General features: G+C 40.7%; 1 protein-coding gene across 6 annotated transcripts in view; it reads left to right on the forward strand.

Moving 5' to 3' along the window:
• The window catches only part of LOC147173554 (rho guanine nucleotide exchange factor 28-like), a 46,453-nt gene that overhangs the window by 23,648 nt on the left and 5,680 nt on the right, over positions 1-17,125 (forward strand). For 2 of the 6 annotated variants that reach the window (XM_086076668.1, XM_086076669.1), the window contains exons 11-33: positions 1,179-1,300; positions 1,784-2,157; positions 2,923-3,055; positions 3,378-3,489; positions 4,438-4,518; positions 5,608-5,650; positions 6,400-6,489; positions 7,026-7,149; positions 8,602-8,752; positions 8,999-9,054; positions 10,679-10,736; positions 11,579-11,720; positions 11,837-11,961; positions 12,036-12,176; positions 12,774-13,024; positions 13,506-13,631; positions 13,703-13,820; positions 14,533-14,787; positions 14,877-14,953; positions 15,034-15,212; positions 15,381-15,478; positions 15,565-15,756; positions 16,983-17,114. In XM_086076668.1, coding sequence (XP_085932794.1) covers positions 1,179-1,300; positions 1,784-2,157; positions 2,923-3,055; positions 3,378-3,489; positions 4,438-4,518; positions 5,608-5,650; positions 6,400-6,489; positions 7,026-7,149; positions 8,602-8,752; positions 8,999-9,054; positions 10,679-10,736; positions 11,579-11,720; positions 11,837-11,961; positions 12,036-12,176; positions 12,774-13,024; positions 13,506-13,631; positions 13,703-13,820; positions 14,533-14,787; positions 14,877-14,953; positions 15,034-15,212; positions 15,381-15,478; positions 15,565-15,756; positions 16,983-17,114 — 3,180 coding nt within the window. The remainder of the gene's footprint in view (positions 1-1,178; positions 1,301-1,783; positions 2,158-2,922; positions 3,056-3,377; positions 3,490-4,437; positions 4,519-5,607; positions 5,651-6,399; positions 6,490-7,025; positions 7,150-8,601; positions 8,753-8,998; positions 9,055-10,678; positions 10,737-11,578; positions 11,721-11,836; positions 11,962-12,035; positions 12,177-12,773; positions 13,025-13,505; positions 13,632-13,702; positions 13,821-14,532; positions 14,788-14,876; positions 14,954-15,033; positions 15,213-15,380; positions 15,479-15,564; positions 15,757-16,982; positions 17,115-17,125) is intronic. The other 4 variants (XM_086076670.1, XM_086076673.1, XM_086076671.1 and 1 more) reach the window with 3 other exon arrangements.

Genomic DNA, 17,125 nt, shown 5'->3' on the forward strand with positions numbered 1-17,125 from the left:
TGTGTCTTATTCAGAATACGGTGTATGATTTTCAGTAGGGGTGGGGATATTTGACTCTCTCACAATTCGATTCCGACTTTTGGGTCTGTGATTCGATTCAGAATCGATTTTCTGCTTTAATTTATAGATGTGCAAAAATGATCTACTCCAATCTGACTCGCTAATGCGAATTGGTGCGCTACGCACGGCACTTTTATCACTCAAAAGAACGGCTATTCATAGAAAACGCTTCAGGAATGTAAACGGAGAAGCATCTTAACATTACTCACTGGCATATGCTCTTCCTACGCTGCAAAAAAACACAACTTTTATTGGCATAACTTGATCGTGACTTTTTCCTTCTACTCTCTAATGTGGGCCTACAACTTAACAGTGTATCAGAATGCGTGGAACCACACTGCCCCTAAGTGGCCAAATCGGGTACAACATGAGCAGCACTCCCGATAAAGGCACACACAAACAAGGGCAAGACGGTAATAAATTGATTTTGAGACATTTAAAATCGATTCTGAATCGTATTAAATGAGAATCGTAATCGATTTTTGGGGCACATTCCTCGGTTTCAGATGCTTATTCATGAAGAATGCTGTTTAAAAAAATAAATAAAGAAGCACCGTATATAAACAAGTGCTGAAGCGATAGAGATTGTTCTGGGGGATGTGCGTGAATGAATTAAATATTCTATAGTCAATATGTTGAATTATATTATTCTATCCTCAGAAACTGAACTAATACTAATACTGCTGCATGAAATCATTCCCAGAACCAGCATTTAAAAGCTTTGTTTTGCATAGAGAGTGTGTGTGTGTGTGTGTGTGTGTGTGTGTGTGTTTTTGCATCGCTAAACCTGGCTGCTACTCACAGTGGCTCCACTGTGTAGAAAAAGTTTCCCGTCAATGCTACTGTGTGTTCACTGGAAGTTATCTTCTCACCACCGCGACGCTGAAGGCCGGGTGGGGGAAGAAACAAGCCTACAGATGCCAAGGCACAACGCCTGACACACCCATTCACGTGTGTGTGCAAAGAGCCTTTGAGACACACACGCACGCACATACTCATATGGAGCCTTGGCTGGCTGAACTGCCCAGGATGTCGATGTCACTTCCTGTGTTTGTGAGGGGTTATTTTGCCGTTGCTGTAGAAACCAAATGTAATATTGAAAAATCGCTTCCCAACAGAAAAAAGCCAGTCCACAGGCGAGAGCCAAGCCTCGTCCCCGACTCTGGCTGCTGCTGCCAGGCTGTCAGCGATGATCCACGGGAAAGACAGAGTATATGCCAACGCCATGGTGGTGGACCAAGTGAGTAGAGCAATGAATGCATATTTATTTTGGGAGCAAATATACGTTCTGCATCATTCTTAGAGTTTGCATCAATTGCACTGAGAAAGTGAAAACATCTGCCACAGCAAACTTTCACTTAAAAACAACAACTGCATTGTGTGTTGGAGTTAGGGTATGCATTATATTTAGAGGCACCTTTCTAGAACCGTACAATTAAAAAAAAAAATGACTTTAATAAAAACAGCTAATATATATATATATATATGATGTGCTTTTTCTGAATTATTATTATTATTATTATTATTTTTTTTAAACATCTATTGGTCACTTATTTTCCCATCCCCACCCAGTCATTTTGACACACCAAAAATGCATGCAGCTCAAAAACCAACTCGCACTGACTGATTGATGACACTTTTTACTTGTGAAGAATTGCATAAAGCTCAAATACTGCACACTAATACGTTACATGAACCACACTCCTACATTTTTCTATTCCAGGTGGATGATGTTGATATTAAATACCGCTGTCGCCCAGTGCCTGATGTTAGCAGCCCTTGCTGGGAGCCTTTCTCCATGACACCCCCTGAGCCAAGGACCTGCCCAAAAAATCATCACGTAGCCACGCCACACAATGGCGACAGGGCTGTCCGAAGCCCAGGCCCGGAGAAATCCAAGGAGGCCCCTCTCCGCGTCTCTCCTCCCTCTCCCACTTCTCCCTTTGCTTCCCCCCCATCGTTCCCGTCCTCCCCCCTGGCTTCCGCCTTCCGTTTGTTTGAAGGAGGTCAGAGGCGACAGCCGCAAGCCAGCCTTCCAGTCTCTCCCACTTTCAGCAGGAGAGGATGCAACTTACCGGTCACGACCCGCGGACTGAGGTATGATGGTACTAAGGTTGATTTTTAATATTCTTGCTAAAAGTTAAAATGATATCTTGGTTTGGATGCTATACGTTCAACGTGAAAGATAAAAAGAAAAAAAAAAGATGAGCTTGCTTCTCTGCCCTCAATGTATTGTCTTTGAAAGGATAATGTAAAGAATGCAAAGGGAAGCCTGGATACAATTGAGCGTTTTTTATTTTCTTCAAAGACCTCTTTGCAGTTGTTTTGTATTAGAATATGGGCTATGCATAAACATTGACCCAAGTGGCTGTCAGTGGTGATTACAAAGAAACATATCCGTCCCTGTGGAAAATGGCAGAATTTTTCTCAAACCATCCAGCGACATGAAATATTTTAATGCAAACGCCTCTATGTTCGTGAGTATTGCTCAAGGAAATATTTGACACTAAATTCTCAGCTAATGAGGCAGAAATTAATCAAGCCAAACATTAAAACGCAAACTGTTTTTTGTGTGTGCAATAGAGTAAGTACTTGTGTATAATTTGAGAATTTAATACATAATAATGTGCTTTTCAATTGTGGAATTTATTGGTATCCCTAATAACACAATTTTAAAGTGAAGTGAATTGAATCGAATTGGAAAAAAAGCCAATCAAACTGAACTCTTGTGAATCGAAATCAAATCGATACTCAGCCCTTGTAATTTGCTTGAGCTGAAAAGTTCTATCATTTGTGTCAGTTGCATTTTCAGCATGCTAAGGAAATCAGCTAATTGCATTGTTTATTGTTGTGTGTCAACAGTCCGAGTCTTGAGTGTGACAGTGGAGAGGAGGACATACTGGGACACTCCTATCCGTGCTCAGCCTCAAAGCTGCAGTCCGGCTCGCCAGACTTTAACAGATCTCACTCTGACAGCACACAAAATCCCACCAAGGTATTGCGCTGCTTGCATGTGCAGCTTTTGTAGATACCGACCTGGTTGTGTCATCTCTTGGCTGTTATGTGATAAATAGGCTCTGTTTTTACTCTTTCCCCATTGTCTATTCAAATAAAGTCTTTCGAGACACAAAGTACAACTTTTTAACAAGGGCTTGATCAATCTTTTTGATCGTGGTTCTAAAATAACAATACGCAGCTGTAGCTCATTGCTGTGATAAAAGGTCAGACATATTGAGTTTTTCAGCATTATTCAAAAATGTTCTGTTCTCATGTTCTGTTTGCTTGCTGCCCTCTGCTCTGTCCCTGCTCTCATCCAGAACCCCGAGGAAGGCGAGGTTCGACTGCGCTCGTACTCTTACTCCTCCCCCAAGGCCAGGCCTTCACGCCCTTTGCTAAACAGAGATGCAACCATCACTGACCTGGCAGAAGGTGAGCGGACTCTGAACCCTTTTCCTTTCTGACTTCTGTGGCTGGCTGAATACAAAGTGGCTGGATATCTACCATAAAAATTGATACAGTTGCTAAAAAAAAAAAGAAGAAGAAAAGTAAGCACCACTGTTCAAATAGCAGGTTTTTGTGATGTAAAAAAAAAAAAAAAAGTAGACTAACATAAATCATATAATAATTATTATTAATCTTCAGGGAAAGGGATTAAAAATAAACAACTGAACTAGTATGCACTCCAAAAACAGTTGGATCAAAAATAACCCAACTATGGGTCAAAAATTTGATTTGAAATTTGACCAATTTCGGGACAAATTGACCCATAAAGTGGATCGGTCCATTTTTGATCCATAATTGGGTTACTTTTGACCCAACTGTTTTTAGAGTGTGGTTGCACAAGTGTGCACACCCTCTTATAACCGGTATGTAGCTGTGTTAAGAATGACCCAATCACATTCCAACACAGGTTAAATGTGAGTCAGCACAAACTCACCACCATTTAAAGTTTCTCTGATGGACCCTAAATAAAGTTTAGAAGTTCTAGTAGACTTTTCTGGACATTAGTTGAGCTTTTTAGTAGATGCGTGGAAGTTTTGGGCTAACACTGATGTTTGACACTGTTAACAATTCCATCAAAATTCAAATTCCAACACACCAACTTTTATCACTGTAGGTATGGTGTTCTTTTGGTACTGAGCTGTATTGTGCTCTTGGAATTATGCTTTTTTTTTTTTAATCAATCTTGGTTTATCAGACAAAATGCTTTTAAATGATTCATCTTGGTGTCTTTAAATAAAATAAAAAATAAAATATCAGTTTCACAAAAACCTGACATTTTATCAGAGGTGTGTAGACTTTTTATATCCACGGTGCGTGTTTCGTGTTTGTATTGTTGTAAGACGACGACACCATGACTGTGTGAATTCTGTATAGATGGTGCATTCGGCAGCAGTGGTCGTTCTCTACTTCAGGCATTGTCTCTCTCTAAATCGCTTTCGCGACTCAACCAAGTTAGTAAGTACATCAAAGAGAAGCAAGAAGATGCCACCGAGAGTTTCTGTGGGCATTCAAGTGATTCTCTTAATGGGGGAAATCTGGTGATAAATAAAGAGATGCTCAAAAACAATATTGAGGTGTAATTATGGTGGCATAACCGGCTATAAACTACAGGAAGATATCTTACAGCTGTTTCCCTCTTGAACAATGCAACAAAGTGGTGCAGCAGCCTTTCCTGTCCCATTTGGATGATCAACTTTGAGTCATCAAGATTTTTGAGGGGTTAAAATAAGTTTTTTCCAACCAAAATTTTTTGGGAGGACAATAAAAAAATAAATAATAATTTACCACTTTCAAGTGTTGATAAATTAAGTTTAATCTGTGTCGGCACTCTCAAAACATTTGGGTTAAAAGTAAGCCAATTATGGATGCAAAATGGACCGGTCCACTTTATGGGTCAATTTGACCCAAATTTCTTGTACAAAATTATTATTATATTTTTTTATGCTGACTCAACTTTCTGGGTTGTTTTATAGAAAATGACCCCATTTCTCACCGAAAGATGGATCAAATTGACTCTTTTATACCATATGACCCAATTTTTGACCCAATGTTGGGTAGAGGATCTGTTCATTTTTTTGTTTACCCATGATTGGAATTATTTTTGACCCAACTGGTCACTGGAGTGAGATCAACAACAGACTTTCTCCAAAGCTTGATGTCATGCATGCTCTTGAAATAAATAAATAAATCTGATATAAAAATGCAGAATTCGTTTTTACTGCCTTGAAGCTTTGGAGAAGGCTAATGAAGGGTTTCAAGGTTACTCAAAGGTTACTGTTTTACTTCATTTGGGGTTTTCTCTTGGTTTGGCTGTTCTATTTTTAATGCCGTCCGTTTATCCTTGGCAAAACTCTGGTGCCATGTTTGGTCTGTCTTTGTGTGGACGTATGGCATTCAGACTTTTTCACTATTCTGCCAATGGGATGGAATTTTCAACCTCTGGCTTTGGTTTCACCCGGTTTGCAATAACTTCCTTCCCGTCAATGATATATTTATTTCTCACTCTCTCACTCATTTGCCTTTCTCTGACACTCTACTTTACAGAGCAGAGTGTGCTGAACCTGACAGAGACGTCCAAAGAAAAGAGGTAACCGCACAAGATCCACTCGACTGCGCCGGGGCCTTACTCCGATGTCAAAACACACTTGCGCCCTTTTTAGGCATCACCGTTGGCCTGCAGTAAGAGATTAGCCGCGATGGCTCTGCCTGTGTGTATACAGTGTGTGAGACGTCATTGTTCAAACCTGTGTTTGGGGTCTGACGGGGCAGGATGTGACACACTTCCTGTTGCAAGGCCAGGGCCAGTATATGCTCTGATTGCAACCTCAAAATAACCTCAAAGTAAACAGCAACATCCCTGACGTGACCCTTTGGCATTTTAACACTATATGTAGAATATGAATGAGTGTGCTACATTAACATATGCTTCACTATTCCCCCCGCGAACCCCCCCCCCCCCCCCCAACGCCCGCGCATAATTGTGTTTCATTTCCCTTTGTTCATTACTCAGTTGTGTGTCACAGGCTCATTAGTGCCTCTAATAACCATGCATTGCTAACAGAGGAAACATTTTAGATAATGATGTTACATTGGCCATTTCATTTCATTTCAATGCAGTTCATCAGATAGAAGAAAGTCACCATCAGTATTTCCCCCTTCACAAGATTAGAATCCAGTAATAATAAATGGCTTGCTAAAACTGGCCTAATTTTTAGAACCTCATAATAACAGGCTTTTTCTTAACACACCGAATCTTCCAATGGACCCCAAAAAAAAAAAACCCCCGACAACAACAGCTTGTTTTGAGTTATGCTATACTGTATATCCATTATGCAGGGTTTTGGGTTTCCGTAAGCGGGCCCAGTCAGCAGAGGAGGAGAGCAGCGCATCACTCCAACACCTCACCCTCACAGAGTTCCTTAAAGAGTATGTGTTCACCAAAGCCGCCTCGCAGCCATGCATGTGCGGCTCGACCTGTTTTAACATGGTTTCCCACTACCTTTAACTTCATTAACGACGTCTGTTCTGCCGCATATACAGCCTCCAGATTCGACAGCGACTTCAAAATTAAGCCACATGATTGGTTTGACGTCATGCTGCATGTCATTTTCTTCTTTATGCCCTGCCATGAATGCCTCCCTAGTGTTGAATGGAACTAGTTTTAAGTTGCTGCTAATAGTCGACATGTTATTAATTGCATCTCTCCAAAGTCGTGCTATAAATAGCATCCACTAGAGGCCATAGTGACACCCAAGCATGCCAAGCATGTTATCAAGAGTAATAGTCTGTAGAGTAGAGCACTGGAAGACTGTCTGGACATTCTTTCATCTCAGCATGATGCTAGAATCCTAGGTTATTAAATCTGTGGTCAAAAAAATAAAATACTAATATCATGAGTTTTGCATCTTGGCCTTCAAAGATGCCACTGGAGTGACTAACTGAAATGTTTACATTTGGAACAGGATTGAGGATGAGGAGTGGGACAAATACATCATTCCATCCAAGGTGGAGTCAGAGAAGTACAAAGTGAGCCGGACCTTCAGTTTCCTCAAGAGCAGGATGTCGAGCACTCGCAACAAAACCAAGGTACGTCTTTGCCACTATGGGAACTGTCCATGTACAGCGTCTCACACCCAAGATGGAACTGTAAAAGGTTTAGTGATCTATCAATTATTCAATCGATGAATCCACTAATCGGATTAATTTTAACTCATTCACTCCCAGCCATTTTCACTGAAGCAACCCCCTTTGCTCCCGGCTGTTGTACTCGATTTTGACTGATTTTGCAAAGTCCAAAGAATATTCTGTTCTATTGCTATAAAAACATGGAACCTACCAAAAGAAAGATTAGAGTCTATTCTTTCATCAGGGGAAAAAAGTATATTTGTATCTGTTTCCGTTTTACAGCAATTAGCATTAGAATATAGCCAAGTTTCATCATTATTCACAAACCTATTGAAAACACTGGCAAAAAGAGCTTGTTGCAACATGGCCCTGGTTGATCTCTTATACTCTGCTGGCCATTGTTTGTAATAACTACCATTGCTTTAAAACAATACGTATAAATACATTTATTTAGTTTTTAAATACATACATTGGGAGTGAAGGACAAAGTATTAAAAACGTTATTTATACGTTTTTGGGTTCCAATTAGTTAATTTTGCATAGAATTGTATTACAAAACCATTTTTTTCCCTGATTACTGTTTATTAACCAGTGATTGGTGTTTATTTGGTTCTTCATATTCATATAGTGATAAAAAAAAAAAAAGGATTGTTATGTTACAAAGTAAAAACAGATGTTTGCAAATGTCTCATTGTAATTAAACACAGAAGATAATCAATTATCTTATATGAAAGGCTACAGAAACCAGTGAACAATTACTGTTCATATGCTGGAATCGGAGGATTTGGACAATTTTAAATAAAAAAATAGCAGCAAACGATTACTCGATTATTAAAATAGTTGTCGATTAATTTTGACCATCTCTCAGACAAGCCGGGTCATAAATCCTGTGCTGAGGAGCCATTGTCTGTCCAGGGTGCCTTTGTTTGGCGAGGGAGAAAATTCCCTCTCCTCAGGTCTTAGCAACAGGACACGGGGAAAAAAAATATCCTCTTACATAATGCCAGAGCTCCTAGAACATCATAAGGAACCAAAACACATTCCGAGAGTCACAACATGTGTTCGAGCGCATGATGCCATGCATGTACATATACACAAGCAGTCGAGCAAACAAACATGAACTCGCCGTCTTCCTTGTAAAGTTTGATAATAAAAAAAAAAATAAACGTTCCTCGCTCGCTCACACACACACAAAGGAATCCCCAGTAATGCTCCCCCAAGGATAAAGCACCGCAACAGCAGAACTCGTGGACCAGAACCAAGTTAACAGAGAGGCTCATTCAAAGCCCTTTATCTCAATTAACACCACTTCATCAGGTGTATCGCAGCAGGAAGTTGTTGTTCTTCATCATCAACTGTAGTAAATGTCAGCTCAACGGTTCAAAGTGTTTTATTTACCAGCGTTCTTTTCAGGTTAGAGGGAAAGAGGTCAAGGATGGGAAGGACAAGAACGGAGCTGCTAATGGACATCAGTTTGCGCCTGCGTCTCCGTCTCCGTCTGGCCCTGCTCTCTGTGTGGCCTGCGATAAGTCTGTTTCTGGGAAGGAGTGGCTGCAGTGCTCCAGTAAGTATTCTGCAGCGCTCTTGTTGTTTTATGTCTTGTGGTGGCTCAACTGTCAGGGTTTGTGTAAATATCCTCACACGTGCTCGCCTTCATGTTTTGCTCCGTAAAAGCGATGAAGTCAGCTTTCTTTCTTCCCCCAGCAAAGTCAACACCGATGGGCAGTTTTGATGGCCATCTGGACGCGGCTTGTTTTGTTTATTATCACTTCAACTATTGAATTAACGAGGACTTTGTTTTTGTCTGTAGACTGTTTCTTGAACGTCCACAAGAACTGTCGAGACTCTGTTGCACAATGCGGAAAGGTAACTATCACACATTCACTTTTGGTCTCCAAAAACAATGAGCAAAAGTAATTCATCATTTTAGTTTGTTCTTTGAAACGCACTTGGTATTTGGGTCCTCATCCAAAACGCAGTTGTGGCCAAAAGCTTTGGCGATGACGAAAATGTTTTGTTTCACTAACTTTGCTTCTGTGAATTTCATTGCTTCTTTTTTGTTGTTGTAAAAAACAGAATTATTATTATTATTATTGACAATAATATGTTCTATGCAGCCCCACCGGTCTAAATATGGTATTCTGGTTAATATTGCGTTAGTGGAATATGAGTTAGGCGGCATTAAGCACGAAAAAAGACCCTTACAACAGCTATTTAAAAATATATATTAAGATAATAATAAAATTAGACCACAATTGGGGGGGAAACTAATTTTGTTGGCAAAAACAAATAAATAAAATAACTTTAAAAAGAATAGAGAAGAAACATATTAGTTAGTGAGTTAAGCAGCAAAATTCAGCAGTTTTTATCAATATCAGAAGGCGGCCATTTTGCCACGTGCTGTCGAGTGAAAATGACACCACAGTTGCTCAGGTCTCAGGTAACAACCAATCACAGCTCAGCTTCAGAAAACAGGTGAACTGTAATCACTGATCTGAATATATGACTGGATAGCCGATAGCCCATACACGCCCGAGCTAGCCGTTGAAGTCACAGGGCGGCCATCTTGCTCCTCCCATCTCACGAGCAGAGTACTCTTACTAGCTGCTTCGGCTAATTCCGGCTCGCTCGGTCTTTCGCCGTCGCTCACCGAGATGCTCGTTTGCTCTCGCAAAATAAGAATTGGTGGTAGGCTTGCGAAATATGGTCTCTCTGAGCCACCGTAGTGTGCGTGCGCCTGCGTACTTCTAATGGTATTCTTTGACCACTAGATGGAGCTAGGGACCACTGAATGTCCCTTAAGTCTACAGCAAGTGGCAAAATGGCCGCCCCCAGAGATGGATAAATATGGCTGGATTTTGCTGCATAACTCATATTCCACAAATGTATTAATAATCAGAATGTCATGTTTAGACTCGTGAAGTCACATATAACATATTATTGCAAAGAAATGTTTAAGGTTGACTTTATTTTCTAATAAAATATACATTAATTATGCTAGATACATAAATGTGTTGGCATCTAGTATTGCTGCAGAGCTCTATAAAGCCACCTACCAAAAACACCCTTTCAATGTTTACCTTCTTATTTCAGGTGCTTGAGTCTCTCCTCTTTTCCTCTATCAGTGCACCAATGCAATTTAACCACTTGACCTTGTAGATGTCCTTTCTTGACACCTTAAAAGTGCTTTGTGCTGCACTATGTTGCAGGTCACTGCCTTTGTCTCCCCTCCCTCATGCTATGCGAAATAAGAAATAAATCAGTTTCTGCCTCACAGGCAGGCGGAGAGGCAGTTAAAAAGCTTGGTGACAAAAATAATTCCTGGAATGATGTGATGTTCTTGAACGGTGGTAAATAATAACAGCAGCAGTGTACACTGTCGGTTGTGTAATGTGTTTTCTCCTTGATGTTTGATTTGTTTCATTTTTAAGGGCAGTAGACCTTCGTTGTTCATCAACTTTTTGTGAGTTAATATGACATGTGTCCTCAGAAGCTGCAGGAGAAGAATGCATTGTTGATGAAAAGCAAGACCTTGTCTCTCCCGCAGAGTGAGTCAGAAATTACAAGTCCCCACTCTTGTCTCCAATGTCCTCCCTCTTCCTTAGTTTATTCTTTTTGGCTTTACCTGCCCGTTCTTGTTTTCCTGTTGTTGAAAGCAAATCATTTACCCCGTGTGCCTACTCACCCATGTGGGAAAAAAAAAGTTACATTTTAATCTGCCTCAGTGGGGGATCCTTTCTGGATTGCATTTACGTATTAGCACAGAGGTTGAGAGGATATTTTCACACTAAAGAATCAATTCTGATATTTATTCGTAAATGCATTATACAAGTTTAAAGATAATTTCTGAAGATGTAAAAAAAAAAAACCTTGAGAATTATGTACAACTATTTCTCATCATTTCAGTTTTGCTGATTGTTTTTTTTTTTTTTTTTGCAAGGATTAAAACTGGGCCCTGTGATGCATTTGGGCCTCGACAAGGGTTTCACCCCATCCGTCACTGTACAAGAACTTTTGAGTGCTTTCGTTTGCATCAGCAGTCATGCACTCTAAAAAGAGAATTGTTGAACCAATTTAATATTATAAATTGAATTGTTGACCAACTTCAAGTGGTAACTCACGATTAAATGAAGTTTTTTTGTTTTTTTTTTGTAAGTCTAACTTGACAACCAGCACGTGCACCAGGGCTTCTGGCTAGCGTTGCTTTCTGCATTAGAGCGCTTCGTTCGAGCGCTTCATGACGACCCAGTGGGTTATATTCCTGCCAACGGAGGATTTGTGTGTAGTTATGTGTAAGCATGAGAAAGACGATTGAACCAAGACGCATCCTTCATTTAATGTTTCCCATTGACAATGACTGGATTTCTTGTTTTCCTGGCGTCTCCTTCAGCTTCTGTGAAAGACATCGCTTCCTCCTCACCCCTCGCCTCCTCATCAGTTTCCTCATCTTCCTCACTTTCACCAACAACCAAAGAAAAGCGAGAAACACTCCACCCTCTATCCAAAAGCCTCTCCGTCGCTTTAGAGAGCAGGTAGGATTATCAGATGTACAAAACAAAAGCCTAGAACTTTTTTTAGCTGGCATTTTTTTAACGGCATATAAAACTAAGCGAACTGGATGTTGCGCGTTCCCTTTTCTGTCCTGTAGATGGCTGAGTGACACAGCAGCAATGGAGGCGGATTGCATTCCTACGATTTACAGCTCACAGTCTGATGAGGGCGCTCCAATCGCAGCGATTCTTCCCGCAGTCGACTCGCCAATCACCTCACAGGGTGAGTGAGGCTGTATCAGACCCGTGTGAACCTCTTATCGTTTACATTCTAAACGGTTTAAAAAACGTGTGCAGATGAAGTCGACGCTCCGCTTCTAAGTGATCTGTCAGCTGACCTGCTGGGACTCGACGCAGAGTCATGGAGTCTTGCGGTCAGTCCGGATTTCTGCAGGCAGCACGACAGACGTGCCATCAAACGTCAGGATGTTATTTATGGTGAGGCTGGGCTTTACTCGTTGAGTCATTCGGCCAATTCAATCTCCTCATTTTTGAGTTGATCACTTTACATTCACATGAACTCATTCCAACACAAAATGTTTCAAACACACGTTTTTAATACTTTGTCCTTCACTTCCAAAAAAACGTATTTACGCGTTTTGTTTTGTTTTTATGCAAAAGCATACATAACGCTTTGATGCAGCTTCTGACATGAAGAGGTGGCCTAAAGCAATGGTAGCGATTACAGCAGAGTATAAGAGATCAGCCAGGGCCATGTTGCGACGAGCTCTTTTTGTCAAGAGTTTTCACCATGTTGGCTTCGTGAATATTGATGAAACTTTGTTATACTCTAATGCTAATTGCTGCAAAAATGGTAACAGATACAAACATACTTTTTCCCCTGATGAAAAAAAAGAGCCTCTAATCTTTCTTTTGATAGCTTCCATGTTTTTATAGCAATAGAACACAATATTCTGTGGGCCTTGAAAAATCCGTTGAAATCTTGTAAAACAACCGAGGGGGTTGCTTCAGTGAAAATGGCTGCCAGTGAATGAGTTAATTATAATCATAATCCACTTTGCCGCCTCCCTATAGAACTAATGCAGACTGAGCTGCACCACATCCAGACTCTGACAGTCATGTCGGAAGTGTTCAGACGAGGCATGCTGGAGGAGTTGCAGCTGGACTGGGATTGCGTGGCCCGGATCTTCCCATGCTTGGATTCTTTGCTGCTGTTCCACAGGAATCTCTTTGGATCACTGCAGGATTACAGACAAGCTTCCACCCAACCCGAGAACCAGAGAAATTACCTCATCCATCAGATTGGAGACATCCTCCTTCAGCAGGTTGGTAAAGATTGGAGACATGTTCACGATTACAAAAATAATATAACCACCATCCACCCATAAAAGGACAATCATGTGTTGTGTGTGTGTGACCTCAGCGGTCTAAACATATCATTCTGATTAATATTACATTTGTGGAATATGAGTTATGAAGCAAAATCCATCCGTTCATATCCATCTCAGGGGGCGGCCATTTTGCCACTTGCTGTCGACTGAAGATGACATCAATGTTGCTCAGGCAATGACCAATCACAGCTCACCTGTTTTCTGAAGCTGAGCTGTGGTTGGTTGTTACCTGAGACCTGAGCAAAAATGATGTCATATTTAGTCGACAGCAATTGGCAAAATGGCCGCCCCCTGAGATGGGTAAAAACGACTGGATTTTGCTGCTTAACTCATATTTCACTAACGCAACATTAAGCAGAATACCATATTTAGACTGGTCGGGCTTCATAGAACATATTATATTATCCCCTTTAAGTTCTCAGATGAAAATGCTGAAACGATGAAGCAAGTGTATGGAGATTTCTGCAGTCACCACATGGAAGCTGTCAGCGTCTTCAAGGAGCTTCAGCACCAGAATAAAAAACTCCAGAACTTTGTCAAAGTAGGGCCCAGTTCCATAGCATTGTATGCTTTCAACATCTACGTGCTGTAAAATCATTTTTCTGCTCACAGCAACAGAGCAATAACTCACTGGTCAGGAGAAGAGGGATTCCTGAGTTTATCCTTTTGGTCACCCAGCGCATCACTAAGTACCCAGTTTTGTTGGAAAGAATATTACATTACACTCAAGGCAAGTCGGCTCCATGTACAGTGGTGACTTGAGATACGAGTGAACAGACTTACTGGAAGTTTGTCAAGATAGAAGCCATCCATCGTTCAGTTGATTTTTTTTTTTTCCTGCTTGACTTTCGAGCAGAAGTTTAACATACTCTACTCCGCAACAAGTAGCAGATTTTGTGTGTTAAGATTTTTTTTTTTAAAGGCTTCAAGCTGTTTATTGCCACAAAAAAAGCAAAGAGAATTACTTTCAAGCAACCACATCGCTTTGCCTTAGGAAAGTCTGCTTATGCAACGTGCCATAGATGGGCTAACGAGTAGCATTGAGGTCACAATACATAGATACACAATGTGTCTACTCACAGGTCCATTTTCTTTATCCTCTGCGAAGATTGACTAATATTACTGCAGCTTACTGAGCATAGTTTATATCTATATCCGTATTGCCACAGAGTCACAATTAATAATGACGTACAAACTATTTAATTCTTTATGTTATGTTTAATTTTGGTATTAACATGTTTTTTTTTTCTGAAGTGCAATAATATAGTAACAGGGGTGGTCACGGAACGAATTAAACTCGTATCTCAAGGCACCACTGTAGTATATTTGCTTTCTTTAACTTTGAATTTCACAAGCAAATGAATGAATATTTACATCTGATTTTAGATGACTGTTTGAAAACAGGCATTTCATATTCCCTTTAAATCTGTTACCTTTGACAGAAGGCAGCCAAGAACACTCAGACTTGTCAAGTGCCCTGGCTCAGATTCGTGATATCATCGCAGCAGTGGACCTTACCGTAAGTAAGTACGAGAGCTCTCAGGAGCTGCAGGAAGTGCTCGCACGTCTCGAGAACAAGAGCTTTGCCAAGCTAAAGAGTGGCAAAGTGGTTCGCAAGCAAGATCTGCACAGCAGACACCGAGACCTGCAGCACAAGGGACTGCTTTACTGGAAAACCGCCACAGGGCGCCTAAAAGGTCTGTAGCGCTGCATGTCGGGCACAGGATGTTTTTGCTTGGTTGTCACCCGCCGGTAATCTAAATGTATATTTTTCTCTTCCCTCTAGATACATTGACTCTCCTGCTTACAGATGTTCTGGTGTTCCTGCAAGAGAAAGACCAACGCTTTGTATTTGCAGCCGTGGTAAGCCTCATCCAAAATCACAACTGCAACTCTCTGACTCCCAATGTGTCTCTGATCTGTTGAGTTTCATTTACTTTCAGGACCACAAGCCTCCTGTGATCCCGCTGCAAAAGCTCATCGTTAGAGAAGTCGCCAATGAGGAGCGAGGGATGTTCCTCATCTCTGCTTCCTCAGCCGGCCCAGAGATGTATGAAGTTCACACCGCGACCAGAGAGGAGCGAAATGCTTGGATGAGACACATAAGAAAAGCTGTCGAGAGGTTTGTTTTCAACTCGACTGTGTGCAATTTATACAATACGTTTTCATTTCCTCTACTAACAATTACGTTGTTTAATGTGTCATTTTGCTTTACAGTACAGTGCTTTGTGCTCGTGTACTGTATTTGTGTGTGTTAATCATTATCTAACCTACTTAACCTTCCTGGCAGTTGTCCGGAGGAAGAGGAGGAAGAGGAGCGCATCGCCGAATCGGAAGAGGCCAAGCGAGCAGCGGAAGCGAAGGTTCAGAAAATCTCAAAGTTCCAAGGTAACATTTAAGTAGAATTTAATACTAGAGGATTAAACTGTTAGGAGTTGAAGTGTTAATCACAGTTTTTTTTTTTTTTTTTGCAGAGACATTGCTAAGTCAGGACCAGCGCATCTGCAACAGCTTGGAGGAGAAGTTACAGTTATATGCTGAGCTCACAGAGTTAACTCTACGCTCTCCAGAAGCCATACCACATCGCCGCCTGCTGGTACAGCCAGACAGTGACAGTGAGTCCTCAAGACAGGCCTCAGCACTGCTCACAGCTGCACTCGGAGAAGGTGAGACAACTGCGGAGGAAAATGGTTAAAAAAAATTAATAAATGCTCCTTTTCAATGAAGATAGTTATGTGACAAACACTCAACTACAGTTGAAATTTAAAACAATTGTCCACAAGTAGTACTATGTTAAAAATGTTGTGCCGACAGACACAATAGTCCTGTTTCAGGCCACTGCAGGCAAGACGGGGGATTGGTCGTGAGACAATATGGGGGGGATTGGATGGACAAAATGTGACAGCTTTTAATTGCCGTGGATATGGAGGACCAAAACTGCCAAAAAATAAATAAATGACTAAGTAAATAAATAAATACATGACTAAAAATGGATATAAAAAATAAAATTCAAAAATGTAATCCAAAAACAGAAATAGAAATAAAACTCCAAAAATACACATATATATATATATATATATATATATATATATATATATATATATATATATATACATAAATAAAAGTAAAATAAATTAATTAAAAAAATTAATAAATTCGAGTGAGCGGCCCGGCGAACAAGGAAGTTTTGCCAGCTTGCATAGAGAGCACCAACTGTCCACTGTCACCTCGACTTGTTGTCGAGCAACTCAAGTCGTGGTGACCGTGGACAAGATAGTCGTCCATTGCTGGAGCTCTCCAATGCAAGCCCGCGAGACTTCCTTGTTCGCCGGGGCCGCTCACTCGACCAATGAAAAGCAATTTGCAACGGCGGAGTCCAGCCCAAGACGCGCTTAGGACCGCCCCTTTCATTTGAATAACATTTCGCCCTGGCAGAGCGTCTGCAGCATGAAATAAAGAAATGTGAGTGCGGAGCGTTTTTATTTATTGATTGATATTTAATTATATTTCTATATTTGTTTTTGTGTTTATTTGTACATTTATTTGGATTTTTTTTTTTTTACTTTTATTTATGTATGTATTTATATATTTTGTTGTTTCTATTTTTATTTTTTTTCATAATTAAATTTTTTATTATAATTGTGTGTGTGTGTGTGTATGTATGTATATATATATATATTAAATTGTCCAAAAGTATGATGCAGATTAGAAAACCTAGTCTACTGTAGTAAAATGGGGCGAACGCAACAAAAACATGCACAATAGGCTGTAACACAACTTTACTCGTCCATCTCTTGAGCCAGGCCAAGTCAGTGAAGCTTCATTGGATTCTGCCGTCATTGAGAGCCTCACTGACATTAATCTGATCTTTTATGACTTGCGTCCCGTGTAGCGGAGAACCTGATCAGCATTCTGCAAGTTCATGATGGCCTCCCTGTACAAATTGCCAACTCTCCGATCCGGGGGCCTGAGTGCTGCAACTACAATAGCCACGGCAGCAGCATCCAAGAGTCTCCCTCGGAACGTAAGCCAGCT

Source organism: Leptonotus elevatus, chromosome 5, assembly GCF_054856555.1.
Source record: "Leptonotus elevatus isolate MCC_2025b chromosome 5, RoL_Lele_1.0, whole genome shotgun sequence".
In the NCBI taxonomy this organism is placed as follows: domain Eukaryota; kingdom Metazoa; phylum Chordata; class Actinopteri; order Syngnathiformes; family Syngnathidae; genus Leptonotus; species Leptonotus elevatus.